At 37.0% G+C, this 15,805-nt stretch overlaps 1 protein-coding gene and 1 long non-coding RNA gene across 11 annotated transcripts in view; one reads left to right on the top strand and one right to left on the bottom strand.

The window, feature by feature from the left end:
• Positions 1-15,805, top strand: part of LOC120622666 (uncharacterized) — a 201,254-nt gene that overhangs the window by 92,221 nt on the left and 93,228 nt on the right. The gene's annotated exons all lie outside the window — the stretch shown is intronic.
• OTC (ornithine transcarbamylase) overlaps positions 12,920-15,805 on the bottom strand; it is a 72,667-nt gene continuing 69,781 nt past the window's right edge. Inside the window, exon 10 of one of the 2 annotated variants that reach the window (XM_039888184.1) lies at positions 12,920-14,588. In XM_039888184.1, coding sequence (XP_039744118.1) covers positions 14,529-14,588 — 60 coding nt within the window. In that variant the 3' untranslated portion in view covers positions 12,920-14,528. The remainder of the gene's footprint in view (positions 14,589-15,805) is intronic. The other variant, XM_039888181.1, reaches the window with a different exon arrangement.

Genomic DNA, 15,805 nt, shown 5'->3' with positions numbered 1-15,805 from the left:
AAGATGGTAATCTATAAGGAAAACCCATTAGATTATCTTCAGGCTTCTCGGCACAGACCTTACAAGCCAGAAAGGAGTGAAATTAAATATTCAAACTATTAAATGAAAGGAACTACCACTGAGAATAATATATCCAGCTAAGCTCTCCTTTAGATATGAAGGAAAAATAAAGACCTTTCTAGACATACAAAAATTGAGGGAATTCTCTACTATGAGACCTGCACTACAGGAAATACTGAAAGAGGTCAGCTCACCGAAAATAAAATGACAAAAAGAAAATACAGAATTAGGAGTAAGATGACTAGCAAGCCGATAAAAGCAGAGTACTGCAACCCTTACTAGGAGCAGGGTATTATAAGCTTAAAATAAGAAGAGATTTGCTATAGCAAGATAGTAATGAACGTTCAGCATACATAGGGACAATTTGAGACAACAATGACTGAAAAGGGGAGGATTCAAAGATGCATATTCACAAAAGGGAATAGAGAAAAGGCATGCACAGAAGAAAAGGAACAACTGTATATATGTAACTATCTTTACATATTCGTAATGGTGACCACACAGAGAAGATTCAGAACTGAAGAATATAACATAAAACAAGAAGAGACAGAAGGAAAACCCACAAAAGACAACCAAAATAAAGAAAACAGAAACACAAAGACAAGGAAGCAATGGAAACACCAAGCTACCAGAAAGCAAAAGATAAAATGGCTATAAGAAGACCTCATATCTCAATAATCACCCTAAATGTAAATGGACCGAAGTCACAAATAAAAAGGCACAGAGTTGCAGACTGGATCAAAAAACAAAACCCAACTATACGCTGCCTCCAGGAGACATATCTCAGCTCCAAAGACAAATATAGACTCAAAGTGGAAGGGTGGAAAATGATATTTCAAGCAAATGGCATTCAGAGAAAAGCAGAAGTGGCAGTACTAATATCGGAGGAAATGGACTTCAAAATAAAAAAGGTAAAGAAAGATACTGAGGGACACTTCATAATGTTAAAGGGAACCATGCACCAAGAAGACATAACACTTCTTAATATCTATGCTCCCAATCAGGGAGCCCCAAAACATATCAAGCAATTACTAACAGAACTAAAGGGAGGAACAGACCAAAACACTATCATTGTAGGGGACCTAAATACCCCACTGTCAGCTATGGACAGATCACCCAAACAGAAAATCAGTAAGGAAATAATATCCTTAAATGACACATTAGACCAACTACACGTAATCGACATTTACAGAGCCTTCCATCCCAAAAAAGCTGCTTATACATTTTTCTCTGGTGTACATGGAACATTCTCAATATCGACCACATACTGGGACACAGAGATAGCCTCAACAAATATAAGAGGGTTGAAATTATACCAACCATATTCTCTGATCATAATGCTTTGAAACTAGAAATCAACTGTGAAAACAATGCAGGAAGAACCACAAATACATGGAGATTAAACAACATACTACTGAAGAATAACTGGCTCAGAGAAGAAGTAAAAGGAGATCAAGAAATACATTGAAACGAATGATAATGATAGTACAACATACCAAAACTTTTGGGACACGGCAAAAGCAGTCATAAGAGGAAAGCTCATATTACAGGTCTATCTCCAAAAACAAGAACAAACCCAAATAAAGAACCTAATGCTTCATCTTAAAACACTAGAAAAGGAAAAACAAATGAAGGAAAAGCCTTTGACAAAATACAGCATCCATTTATGATCACTTAACAAAATCATAAAATCTTAACAAAATCAAGATAGAAGGAAAATACCTTAATAAAATCCATATATGACAAATCCTCAGCCAACATTATACTTAATGGTGAAAATTTTTTTAAAAATCCCTCTAAAATCAGGAGCAAGGCAAGCCTGTCCACTATCACCAGTCTTATTCAATATAACATTGGAGGTCCTAGCGAGTGTAATCAGGCAAGAGAAAGATATAAAAGGCATCCAAATAAGAAATGAAGAAATTAAACCGTCACTATATGCAGATGACATGATTCTTTATATAGAAAACCCTAAAGACTTCACAAGAACACTACTAGAAACAATAAGCAAATACAGTAAAGTCTCTGGATACAAAATCAACGTTCAAAAATTCATAGCGTTCCTATACTCTAATAATGAAGTGTCAGGAAAAGAAGTGGAAAAAATAATTCCTTTTGCAATTGCACCAAAAAGAATTAAATACCTAGGAATAAATCTTACAAAACAAGTGAAAGACATATAAAATGAAAACTACAAGATCCTATTAAAAGAAATCAAAGAAGATACAAAGAAATGGAAAAATATTTCATGTTCTAGGATTAGAAAAATCAACATAGTTAAAATGAGCATGTTACCTAAAGCATTATATAGATTTAATACAATCCCCATCAAAATCTCATCGGCATTTTTAAAAGAAATAGAAGAAAAAATCATCAGATTTGTATGGAAGCATAAAATACCCCAAATTGCCTAAACTATCTTGAGAAAAAAGAACAAGGCTGGAGGCATCACTCTGCCCAACTTCAAATTATAGTACAAAGCGACAGTAATCAAAACAGCATGGTATTGGTAGCAAAACAGACACACGAACCAGTGGAACAGAATCGAGAGCCCAAAAGTAAGCCCATATTTATATGGACAAATAATTTTCGACAAAAAAGCCAAAAACATACAGTGGAGAAAGGAAAGCCTCTTCAATAAATGGTGCTGGGAAAACTGGAAGGCTACCTGCAAAAGCATGAAACTAGACTGCTGTCTATCACTACACACCAAAATTAACTCAAAATGGATTAAGGACCTGAATATAAGACCTGAAAGAATAAAATGCAGAGAAGAAAACATAAGAACTAAACTCAATGACCTTGGACTTAAAGAGGATTTTATGAATTTGACCTCAAAGGCAAGGGAAGTAAAAGCTAAAATAAATGAATGGGACTACATCAAACTAAAAAGCTTCTGCAGCAAAAGAAATCGTCAACAAGGTAAAGAGACAACCATCCGAATGGGAAAATATATTTGCAAGCAACACCTCCGATAAGAGCCTAATATCCAAAATATACAAAGAACTCATATGACTCAATAACAACAAAAAAACAAACGATCCAATCAAAAAATGGGCAGTGGACCTGAACAGACACTTCTCCCTAGAGGACATACAAATGGCCAACAGATATATGAAAAAATGCTCAACATTTCTAGCTATTAGGGAAATGCAAATCAAAACCACAATGAGATACCATCTCACACCTGTTAGAATGGCTATAATCAACAGGACAAGTAATAACAAATGTTGGAGAGGATGTGGAGAAATAGGAACCATCATACTTTGCTTGTGGGACTGCAAATTGATACAGCCACTATGGAAAACAGTATGGAGGTTCCTCAAAAAACTGAGAATTTATCTACCATATGATCCAGCAATCCCTCTACTTGGTATTTACCCTAAAGACTTGAAAACCTATATCCAAAAAGATATTTGCACACCGATATTTATAGCAGCATTATTCACAGTGGCCAGGATATAGAAGCAACTGAAGTGTCCTATGATAGATGATTGGCTAAAGAAGCTGTGGTACATATATACAATGGAATATTACCCAGCCATAAGAAGAGATGAAATACTGCCATTTGCGACAACATGGATGGACCTCGAGATAATCATGCTAAGCGAAATAAGCTAGACTGAAAAAGTTGAAAATCACATGATATCACTTATATGTGAGATGTAAACCTAAAAGCAACAAATGAGCAGGACAAACAAACAGAGACTCATGGACATGGACTATAGGCTGTCGTTACTAGTAGGGTGGGGGAGGAGGGCGGAGATAGACGAGGTTAAAGGGGGTCAAATGTAGGATTTAGGGGGAGGGCGAAGTGGGTAAAGGAGATCAAATATATGGTAGCTGAAGGAAACTGGACTTTGGGTGGTAAATATACAATAGAATATGCAGATGTCAAATATAATGTACACCTGAAAAGTATATAACTGTATTAACCACTGTTACCACAATAAACTTAATTAAACATTTTTTAAAAGAATCAAACAAAACCAAACCAAACAAAATTAAAAACCTATAAATAAAAAAATATATATATCCATTGACCGGAGGAGTTCAAGATCATTTCTTTTTTTGTGTATGCCTTTGGTTATGATGCTCTGTTCACAGAATGCCAGTTTCTTAACAAGCAATTCTGTTTCTAAAGTTACAGTATATGTTTCATGCAAGCATTGAAAATTTGAGTTGTGAGTAAACCAAATATCCACTCAAAACAAATTCTAAATGTACTCCCATACTGGTAAAATGGGAAAAAAATGTGACTGTTTAAAAATCATCCCATGCTTTCCCATATTGAAATTAGCAAGATGTTGGTGTTTCTTTTAAAATGTATTTGATAATTGAACTGAATGAATTATTTCAAATGTTGAAAATATTTATTTTGTTTTTATTCCATAACTTATTTTATGTTTCCAAAAATCTCAACAAATAAAATCTTAAGAGAATGATAAAAATAAAATAAATAAAATGGCCCCCAAATATGTAGTGCTGAAGTGCCAGCTAGGGTTCCTTAGCATGAAAAGACTGTGATGCGTTTTATGGAGAAAATACCTGTGTTAGATGAGCTTAATTCAGGCAGGAGTGATAATGCTTTTGGCTGTTAGTTCAGTGTTAATGAACCAACAATGTATACACAATCAGATATCTTTAAACAGAAACAAAGATAAAACAAAGTTATGTATTGACAGGTTGATGAAAACATTGTGACGAAAGGCTTGCAGGAATCTAACCCTGTATTTTTCTTAGGAGTGCTGATTCAGTATGTGCTAATTCAGTGTTTGCAGTGGCTTTATAGGACTTAACTACTACAAATAACAAGAATAAACTATTAAATAAAAGGAAATACTTTAGGAAGTGAAAGATGGAATGCCTAGAAAACACATGAAAACTGGGATTAATAATATTATAACTAGTATTTTTCTGCCAGCTCTCACTAGCTTACAGAGCTGATTTTGTGCATCTCTTCCCAATTCCACATTCATTGACACCACATTGGCAGCTTGAAAGTAATCATTGTGGTTGTATTTACACTATTGAAATTGGCAAATTCTACAAATTAGAGCCAGTTGTTAAATATTTACCAGCATACCGTAACTATGACTCCTCTTTTCTGTAATTTCCCCCTCAAATTCCTTTTGTGGAGGTATAGGGATCACAATGAACGGAGAAAATAATTCTTAGGTGGATGACTGGAAATGTGTGGCAAAATTCTGTGCTTACTGCCTTCGTCTGCTTATCCCCATGTACCTGCCATTGGGGAGTAATAGTTCCTCCTTTATTCCACCTTCATTTTCTCTCATAGCAAAATCTAACTGGAACCTTAATAACTAAGGAATCTGGGAAATGTAGTTTCCAGGCTTTCAGTCCTTGTGGTACAAGGGAGAACTTAGAAGATGGAGATGATACTGAATACCAGCAAACCCTATGTGACATAAGAGGAAAATAGTTCTGATATTAGTAAATATCAATAAACTATTCAGTAAATAATTCCTCCATGTCATCTATATGCCAGACACTATGCTAGGAGATTTCAAGGGGGTAATTTTCAAACTGTGGGTAAAAATCAATAGTAGGTTTTAATATTTATTATGTGGTATCCAATCTTATTTTTTAATAAAACTGAACAGAGAAGAATAGAAATAGAGTACATTACATGTAGTATGAGGAAACAGTGTTTGTTAAACTTTTATCTCAGATAAATACGTGTCCACTTGTTTGCAAAATAAAATGCATTTCTTTTGTTGATTACAGTCAAATAAACTTTTAAAACATATTTTTAGGGCAAGGATCAGCAAACCTTTAAAGGGTCAGATAGTAAATACACTAAACTTTGAAGGCCATGTGATCTCTGCTGCAACTATTCAACTCTGCCTCTGTAGGGTGAATGCAGTAGAGGATATAAGTAAATGAATGGACATGGCTTATTCCGATAAAACTTTACATACAAAAATCAGGAAGGTGTGTGTATCAGATTTTTTGTTTCGAATGGTGCTCTGTGAAATTTAAAAGGAAAAATTCCTCTCTTGGAATCATTATGAACAATTCTTGGTGAATGAAGACTTGGAAAACATTCAATTCAATTACTGCTGGAGCTGTAGTTGACCAGCTAGAGACAGAGGCTATTGTTATTTCCATGTCAGATGGCTTGCTTCTCTCTCCAATGAAAACCATTACTCTTCATATGCTAGTAGTGAAAAACATTTGGGAAATATTTTAAGATTTATAAATATGTAATATAGTAGATGAAAGCCAGAACATGGTTTGATGAAGTCAGAATTCTTGACACTTGAGAGTTTCTAGCCATTGCGCTTCTCATGCCCTTTAAAATGAACTGTTTCTTGCTCTTTCCTTTTCTTGCCCTCCTAGGAGGGACTTCTGATGATCGACTGGTTTGAGAACTTATGTGCTGGAGAATCATAAAAAATGGTAAAGCAGATTACATGGACAAGAGTTTCCTAGAATCATGAGTCGTTAGATGTAGATAACAAATTCCATGTAAGCATGGATATCAAGGTGTTGATTGAAAAGAGAGTGATGGGGAAGCACCGGTGATATGTGATGAGAGAAGAATAAAAAAGAGAATCTTAAGGCAATTGCTGAGGACTGTGTGTTTCCCTTCATGGAGATGTTGAAATATAAGTAAAAAAAAATTAAGCTATTTAAAATTTACTTTTAGTTGTATGAAATATGAAATATGCTCTTTTGAAAACAACACCATTTGAGTAATGGGTTTATAACACTAATATTATCACCTTTAAACTAGTAATATTGACTAATAATATTTTACTCTGTCCTTTTCCCTCTCGGGGTACTCAAAGAATGTTTAAAGCTGGGTCTTTGGAGTCTATCAAAGCTACTAGGTTTTATTTTGGTGAATGCAAAACCAACATGAATAATGTTGAAAGATTCCCATGAATCAGATTTGATACCTTATTTGTGCCATTATAACCTGATTCAATTAAAATTGAGCCATTTTTCCCTTTCATAATAACCTATTCAATAAGGAAAAGATAAATAGCTTTACCTTAGTTTTACAAATGGATAAATTTGGATGCAAGACATTAGATTCTTGCTCTAGAGTCACTCGGTGAATTGGGTCTACTGATTAATTAAATTGTAGATCTGGCATGAACGTCCAGTATTTTTTTTTTTTTTTTTTGTCCCAAGAAAATACCCAGATGATTTTGGCAACTGGATCAGCTACAGATGTAAGAATGAGGGGATGATCTGATCAACCTACTGATGTTCCAGCAGGCTCTTCATCCTAATATCCTATCATGAATACCAGGATGCTCGCCCAGAGACATTACTCTCATGGAAGGATCATTGGGATTTTTCATGCTTTGAAAAAGGCTTCACTACTGCTTATATACTGGACTCCGCCTCCAGTCTCTCCGCTCCACACACATTACCCTAGGAAGATCATACGCTCAACTACTTTAAGTTGGACCGACATTTAGGAGGGATTTCAGACACTGGATTTTAGAAAATAAGATTTTTATTTTGCTCTTTTGAGGAGCAAAGACCCAGGAAATATTACCAGGACAAGGATGGGACAGAAAGAGGAAAGAGTATGAATTTTGCTTGAGTTTATTTGTTTTTTATTATACTGTGAAATAGTTTAAGATTGTTCTTGACAACAAATCCATGAATAAATGAGTCAGGGAGTTGTATTCTGAATCAGTCCTGTCACTAATAAGAGGAAGGTGTCACCAGCCTCTAAACACTCTCCCATGGGTAACAGATCTATTAGGTAGATGTTGTCCCTCTCCCTACTAGCAGAACATGATTAATGTCATGAAGAAAACTCAAGGGTGGTTGGAGAATGCATGTTTTATATATATAAAAAATACTTAACTGTCTAAAATCCGAAATGTATGTATTTAGTTTTCTCCAGAAATGGTGTACAATTATCTTCCCTTGTCACTACATTTTTCGGGATGGATAAAGCCATTTTGTTTGTGGTATACTTCAAGTTCTTGGAGTGACTGATAGCATTACAACTTAGATGATTCAGGAAGGATTTTTATTCTTTAATGTATTATTTTAATAAATAAATTTAAAGCAGACTATTCCTCTAGGTTAATTGGTTTTGTGACAGTCCACTGAGTCCCTATAGTTTATATGATAAGGCTGACTCTATTGGAAGGGTTACCTGCCTGGCCAGAGGAAATAATAATCATTGTTGTTCCTAAATTTATTCCCAGTATTGACTCATCTTCCCAAATATATCAGCACAATCTTATTTGCCTTGATCAGTGATATGGCAAGAATGAGACCGTTGATCTGAGTCAAGAACTATTCCAAATTCTGTTCCTGGTTCTTCTAAGGTGAGAATGCAAACTCAGTATCTGGCAAACAGGTTATAACCTTTCTGATGTCACAAACCTTTTGAATATCTGATGAAAGATCTGTTGATCCAGGTCCTCTAAGATGGGATTAGTTGTGTATGAGATTTATTGAGAGAAAGACTTGTGAGGGAGAAATAAGGGGGGAGCGCAGAACAGGAGAGGCTAGGAGAGCCATTAGACTGAAAAGGATATCTGATCTGACTCCCTATAGAGGAGAGGGGAAAGGAAGGTTAGGTGGAAGAGTCTTAGACTTCAGTGCAGTTTTAAGAGAGTTCTACAAGGCCAGTGTCCTAGATCGAAAGTTGTCTGTCAGAGTTGTCCCACAACTCCCAGAAACACACCTGCCTTAGTGTCCCTGCCATGCTCATTTACTGCTTTGGGAGCCACTGGAGCTCTCAATCAGGTACAATTCTGACAGTCAGAAATCTAAGAGGGGCATTCTCATGTCTGTCAGTCTATTCCTTGCACTACACAGATCTATTTCTCACAAATTCAAGAACAGATCCTCCATGGTTCCCATGGACCTCTCTTACTGAGGAGAAAACTCAAAAAAGAAGGGTTATTAGGATAAATTACATTCCCTGTTGCTGCAGTTAGTCTTGGAGCTGCAATTGATGGTCATCTGCTCCCTCTACTATCTATTCTAAATTCCTCTCACCCTCAGCTATCACGTTTATAGATTTTACTGGCTTTATCTGGTGATATAACCCAAAATTTCATTCCTGAAAGGTCTGAGCCCTTGGTAATCATATTCTTCTTGAGGCTGGAGTTACTACACTTGCCCATTCATAGTCATAATTAGGTAAGAGAGTAGCAAGAGGTGCTCAAATGTATTACCTGAGTAACACACACATTCCCCTCTGCTGCCATTATGTAAAAGAAGCCCTATTTCCTCCTAATGATCAGCATCCATTACTCTTGCTATGATTGTGACTCCTCTTATTGCTTGCTGGTCCCTGGGTATAAGGAGTCCAAAGTGTCCTGGTGGTGACCATAGCTTATAGTTCAATGGGACACATCCTGCATCCTCTGGCAAAAGTATGCCCTTATTGGGGACCATGACCACCAACCCTTTTGTACCCAGAGTTGATGCAACTGGAAGCAGAGTCCTCATATGGTAAGTGAGACCACTAATGCTTCTACCCCTTGGTCTCTGGATCCATATGTTCTTCCTACTGGGGACACAGCACCAGACAGAGGTCTCTGATTTAATATCTACACTGTATCCTGAAAAGCACCCCCTTCTTTCAGAGTGTTGCTTCAAAACTGGCAATTTAGTTATTCCTTTCAAAAGCCATTCCAGTGAGCCTGGCTGACTCTGGAGAGTGTAGTATGTGATACAACCAGCAGATGCTTTTGTCATGGGGTCACTCCCACTCCTCATTTGCTGTAAAATAGGTCCCCTGGTCAGAAGCTATCTTACGTGGAATTTTATGCTTGTGGATCAGACCTCCATAATCCCCTGGATAGTGGTACTGGCTGAGGCTCTACAGGCAGGAAACATGAACCCATGCCTGGAATAAGTATCTATCCCTGTAAGGACAAACTTATGACCATTCTAGGATGGAGGGGGCTCAGTATTGTTGACTTGACACCATATAACCAAGAGATAGTGCCTCATCTGGAAGCTCTTTATGAGTCTCTGTTGCCAACAGGTTGGACATTCAGAGGTAGCAGTAGCTAAACTGGCTTTGGTAGTGAGAGTCAGTATTATTGGCCTACATGTGGGCCACTGTGGCCACTTCCTGGATATGCCCATTATGCCAGTTCTTGGGTGGCTGTTGACAAAGTCTAGCTATTGTAAACTGGCTGAGTCATTTTGTCTACTCAGTTATCTGTTGCCTCTTCTGTGGTGGGTGCTTTCTGGTGGACATTTACATGCAACACATAGATCTTCACATTTTTTTTTTACCATTCCTGTGTTTCTATTCATATGTCTTTACCCCCGAACACCTTGTATCTGATCTTGTAGCCTTCCCTTCCAGGCTATTGGCCACTTCCCATGAATCTAAATATTCTCACCTCAGACCACTGTTTCTTGCACACAAAGTGGATGACCAGATACACCACCTCAGCTCCACCCACTGGGAAGATTTTCTGTCTCATTATCATTCATTCTCCTGAATGTGGTGTAATGTATCCACTGTCCATTTTCAGTTTCAATCACACACTGAGCCAAACCATCTATAAACCAAACAAGAGCTTTATTCTCCTCCTTTAGCTATTTGTATGAGGACTCTCCCCGATATAGCTATAGGTTCAAGCCTTGGTGGGTACAACTCTTATGGATGACTTGGGGATCTGAGCTACTTCCTCATGCAATTTACTTGTGTCCTCTAGTGTTGCTTGGGCCCCATCCTGGATGTACCATTTCCATGTTACTATGGACTGATGGTAGGCCTCTCTGACCTTATGACTTGACAGTTCAGAAAGAACCTAACACATAATGGATAGCTCCAGCTACATGGTTCTTGGTGCATGTGATCAAACATTTTGTCTTTATCAAGGCCTAGTAACATACCAGGACCTGTTTCTCACAAGGCATATCATTTTTTTTCTGCTATGGATAGCATACTTTATTCCAGACTCCCAGGGACTATATTGTTTTTCTCCTGCTGGAGTTTACCATACTCTCCATACTATATCTTTTTCCACCACTGACACTTTAACACCATAAGGTCTGCTGGATTATATGGCCCAAATGGCAAGGTTGCTGATATTATAACCTGGACCTGCTGCAGAACCCTTATCTGCTCTGGACCTTACTTAAACCCAGCAGTCTTCCATGCTAGAGGAATATTTTTAGGAGTGGAATGTGCTTTGGGTCTGTCCAGAACCCAAAGAAGTCTACCAGATGCTGTGCCTCCTTCTCTGTGGTAGGGGATGTACAATTCAGCACTGTTTTTACTTTTGAGGGGATGTTCCAACATGTCCCTGACCTCTGGACTCATCCACTGGGATTATTACCAATGAAACCTTTAGCACTTAAGTCACCACTTTGTACCAGGGACTATCTGTGCTCTACCTACCAACCAGGACAGTGCCATCTTAACCTGTGGGGCAGTAAGTGACCAAGTTCTAATTCCACATCTTACTACCTATATTCTCAGACCACTCCTGGTGCCACTTACATAGTCTGGATCCTATGAGAAGTAGATGCCACAGTGGAACTAACCATGCAAGAGATTTATTAGGGATAGTGCCTATGAGAAAATATGGGGAGAGAACCGGTGGAGGCTGAAGACCTCAAAGCAGATCTGACTCTGGGTAAAGGATCCAGAGAAGGGATAAAGACGGTAGAAAAGTCAGGTGGAAGCATCTTAGACTGCAACACGGTTCTGAAGGAGTTCTACAAGGCTGTCAGAGAGTCCTCAAACCAGAGGTGCTGTCAGAGAAGTTCCGCATCACTGGCTTGGAGCAGGGTGTGGGAAGTGTAACCTTGGCATCAACACAATGATGGATTTCAGAGTGTAACATCTGGACTATCAGTCACTTATGGTCCATGCTGTAGGAGATCTGAGAGATCTCTTTCTCTTCACAGAAAAAATACTAGATACACATGTAAAAATGTGTGTAATTTCATGGGGTTCATGGAGCCTCTCAAGTCTATTCCTTGGAGTCCATGGATGGTTAAGAAGACCTGTTTTCAGAATTTATTGCTGATCTCATTTAATGAGAATAGCCTGATATGGGCTTTTATCTGAAAGATAAATGACACATCTTTAAAAGACATTATACAAAACAATCATGGGGATGTAGAGTACAGTATAGGGAATATAGTCAATATTACTGTAATGGCGACGTATAGTGCCAGATGGGTACTAGAGTAATCGAGGAGATCACTTCATAAACTATATAAATGTCCAACCACTGCACTGTATACCTGAAACTAATATAAAGTTTTAAAAAAAGACATAAATTTCTTAAGAATGTATTATAGCCTCTTCATTAAAAGAGAGGAGGCTATATCCTCTTAATATAATGCACAGTACTATATACATTGTAAATAATCTGAATACGTTGGATGGACATCCAGTAAAGATCCCAACCAAAGTAGTCTCATTTGGGAGATAGTTTTAGCAGTAGGACTGGGAAGCAGCAATGGTTTTTCAATCTCCTGAAGCCCTCTCTTGTCTCGCAGTTTGGCAGAGCAGATATTTGGTGAATCCACCAATTACAGAAAGTTCAGACCTTTGTTCTAATAAAGAAGATGCCCAATTTCTTTAATCAAATAAAATGTTTTCAAAATATAATTACTCTTTAGTAAGCAGTGTAGTTGAAGCGGTGGGGTACATTTCCAAATGTACAGTGGAGTACATTTCCAAATCCATACAAAAGATAACCTTGGGCAATTCAATTAATTCCCATGCTTTGGATTTCCCTACATTTTTTAATGTTGAAAAAACTAAATGCATTTATTTATTTATTTATCTATTTATTTTTAATTGAGATAAAATTTCTATACTTCAAAGTACACACATATTAAAAGAACAGCTCAATGAATTGTTACATATACTCATTTCACCACCAATCAAATTAAGATATAGAACACTTCTAGAACTCCCAGAAAGCTCCCTCATGCTCCTTCCCATTCAGTACCCATTCATATAAAAGTAACCACTATTCTGACTTCTGTAGCCATAAGTTAATTTCGCCCATCCTTGAACTTCATGGGATCCTTTGGTGTTTTCCACTATGCATTATATCTATGAAATTCATCCTTGTTTTTGTGGATATACTTCATTTATTTTCATTGTGTGGTATTCCATTGCATGAATATACAATCATTTAATGACCCATTCTGTTGATGTACATTAGGGTTGTTACCAGTTTGGGGCTATTATGAAAAAAGCTGCTATGGATTTTCGAACAACTCTTTTGGTGGACATAATCACTCATTTCTCTTGAGTGTATATCCAGGAGTGAAATTGCTGGGTCATGGAACCCATGTATGTTCAGCTTTGCTAGATATTGCCAAATACTCCTGAAATGTGGTTGCACCAGTTTACATTCCCATCAGCAAAATGTAATAGTTTTAGTTGTACCCTATCTTATCCTGTCCTCATAGACATTAGGTATTGTAGTTCCTTTAAATGTCAGCCATTCTGGTGGGAATTCCCCACTTTTAAGTAAGACTAACTGAACTGTTATCAGTCAGGAAAAAGGAACATTAGCTCTCAGAACCTCTTAGAGAGCTCGGGGTGGATGTACCCTGCTAGATACACAGGCTCATGATGTGGATTTGTTTTATTGACTATTTGTTATAGTATCCTTGGTTCTTTGGAAGCAGGCCTATAGAATAACAAAAGAGTTTTATAATTACAAAGGCCCTTAGAAAAGCCACTAGAAGTGATTACAGGAAACAATGTCAAGTCGAGTCTCTGGCCCAAATTGAAGTGGTGCAAGGAGGGAAATGGTCACTTCATGGTCCAGAGAAGTAGTCAGCTCCAGAGGAAGGAATGGATCATGTATTTTATTACTGAGAATAACTGTCTACTCTTACTTAAATATGTGTAACTTTCTCTCAATGGCATTTAAAGGATTAATAATTTAATTATCAAAGAACTTGGATTTTGTTAGGTCAGAGAAACAGAGATGTTTACATCTATAAGGTTTTGCTCTTATTAAGCTTTTACTGATGAAAGAGGAAACATGGGGAAACCATTAATAACTATAACTAAGTTGTTTCTCTTTTTTACTATCAGACCCATGAACAGGAAATGTGTTTGTTTGATCTATTAATCTGTAAATCAAGATTTGAAGACAAGAAATGTAGATCAAGCATCTCCTTTAATCCTTTCCCTTAACTAGTCTCACTCTATAAAACTGCCTTGATTTTTTTTATGGGGCTCTATTTCCCAAGGTATCAAGATAATTAAAAATGAGAAAACGTTTATTCATTGCTTTCCTGTGCTAGGTAAGGAGCTACAGGTCCTTGCATCTATTATATTTATGCTTCACACCAAGTATTTTGCTTAAGTTCTCATCCCTGTAAAGCTAAGATATTATATTTTATTAAAGATAGAACTGTTGAGGCCAAGAGGTGACTTGACCTGCTTTTATATGTTTCATGATAATTTCAAGTTCAAAGTGTTTGTTCTTTCTCTTTGAGTTTTTGATTCAACTTCCAAGTCTTGTCAGTTTTCTCTTGGATCGTCTTCCATTTCCACACCTGCCACTCTAGTTCAAAGAAAAAAATAGCCATGAAACTGGTTTCCCAAATAAGTCTACACAGTATACCAGATCAGTATTGATGAAACACTGCTTTTATTATGTCTCTTTCTCATGCCAATCTGTTCAATGGCCCCCCAAAGCCTGCAGGAAAAATTCTAAACTTGTTAGCTTATTAATGGAGATGCTCCTAAGTTTTGCACCAACATACTTTTCCAAATATTTGCACACACAAATCCTCCATTTCAAACAATATGGACTACTCACTAACCATCACACAAGAATTCTCATCTCACACATTCCCATCTCATACACTTGCTCACAGTCCTGCCAACCTCAATGCCCTCCTTTTTCTTTGCCTATCCAGATGTTACTAGCCCTTCAATGATGGAATCATATCTAACCACTGACCTGAAGGGTTTCATTATCAGTCCTGCAGAAGGTATTTTCTCCCTTCTCTGAAGTCTTGTGGCATTTCACAGTTGTATACAGCAGACAGGAAATTATTTACAAAACAACAGAATAAAAGGTGGCATGGTAGATTCGAAAATAAATTATATACTTCTTGAACTGAAAGAGCTCAAAATGTGAGATGACAATATAAATGGAAATTTTAATTAGGAAATTAAAGATATATTAGTAACATTTTTGAGCATGTACGATGTAGCAAGCAATGAATTATTTTTCCTGGACTTGCACATTTATTTCTATAATTAGCCACTATTATTATCCTCTATTTACAGATGAGGAATCTGAGGCTTAGAGATGTTAAAGGGTTTAGCCAAGGTCATTCAGTTAATAAGAGGAGAGATGAGATTTAAATAGCCCATATTCCTATCCCTTAGGCTATAGTACACTTAACATGTGATCTCAAGTTCCAATTGCCCCAGGAGGAAGACAAGGAGACTGGGGGGATATAACACATTGAAAGACTAATAGGAAGGTGAATACAGTGAAACAGAAAAGGGCAAGAATTAATAATGGAGGAATAAAAAGGTGGAGTAAAGTATAAGTCAATAAATAGGGCTTAGGATTCTGGAGCCAGTTCTGTCAACATTTGTCTTCGAGGGCCCTCCTTTTACAAACAGATTTGTTGTAGATTCTTAAATGGTTCAAATTTAGTCAGATATTTGGTTATCACCTTTAAAGCTGTGGAAATGTCATTTTATTGGTTTGTCAACAGTTAAGTATACTTTAAGGGCTAATCCATGCCAACCATCAAAGAG

This window comes from Pteropus medius, unplaced genomic scaffold, assembly GCF_902729225.1.
Source record: "Pteropus medius unplaced genomic scaffold, Ma_sr-lr_union100, whole genome shotgun sequence".
Classification (NCBI taxonomy): Eukaryota; Metazoa; Chordata; class Mammalia; order Chiroptera; family Pteropodidae; genus Pteropus; species Pteropus medius.
Note: the sequence above shows the minus strand (reverse complement) of the source record. Positions and strands in the feature narration are given on the sequence as shown.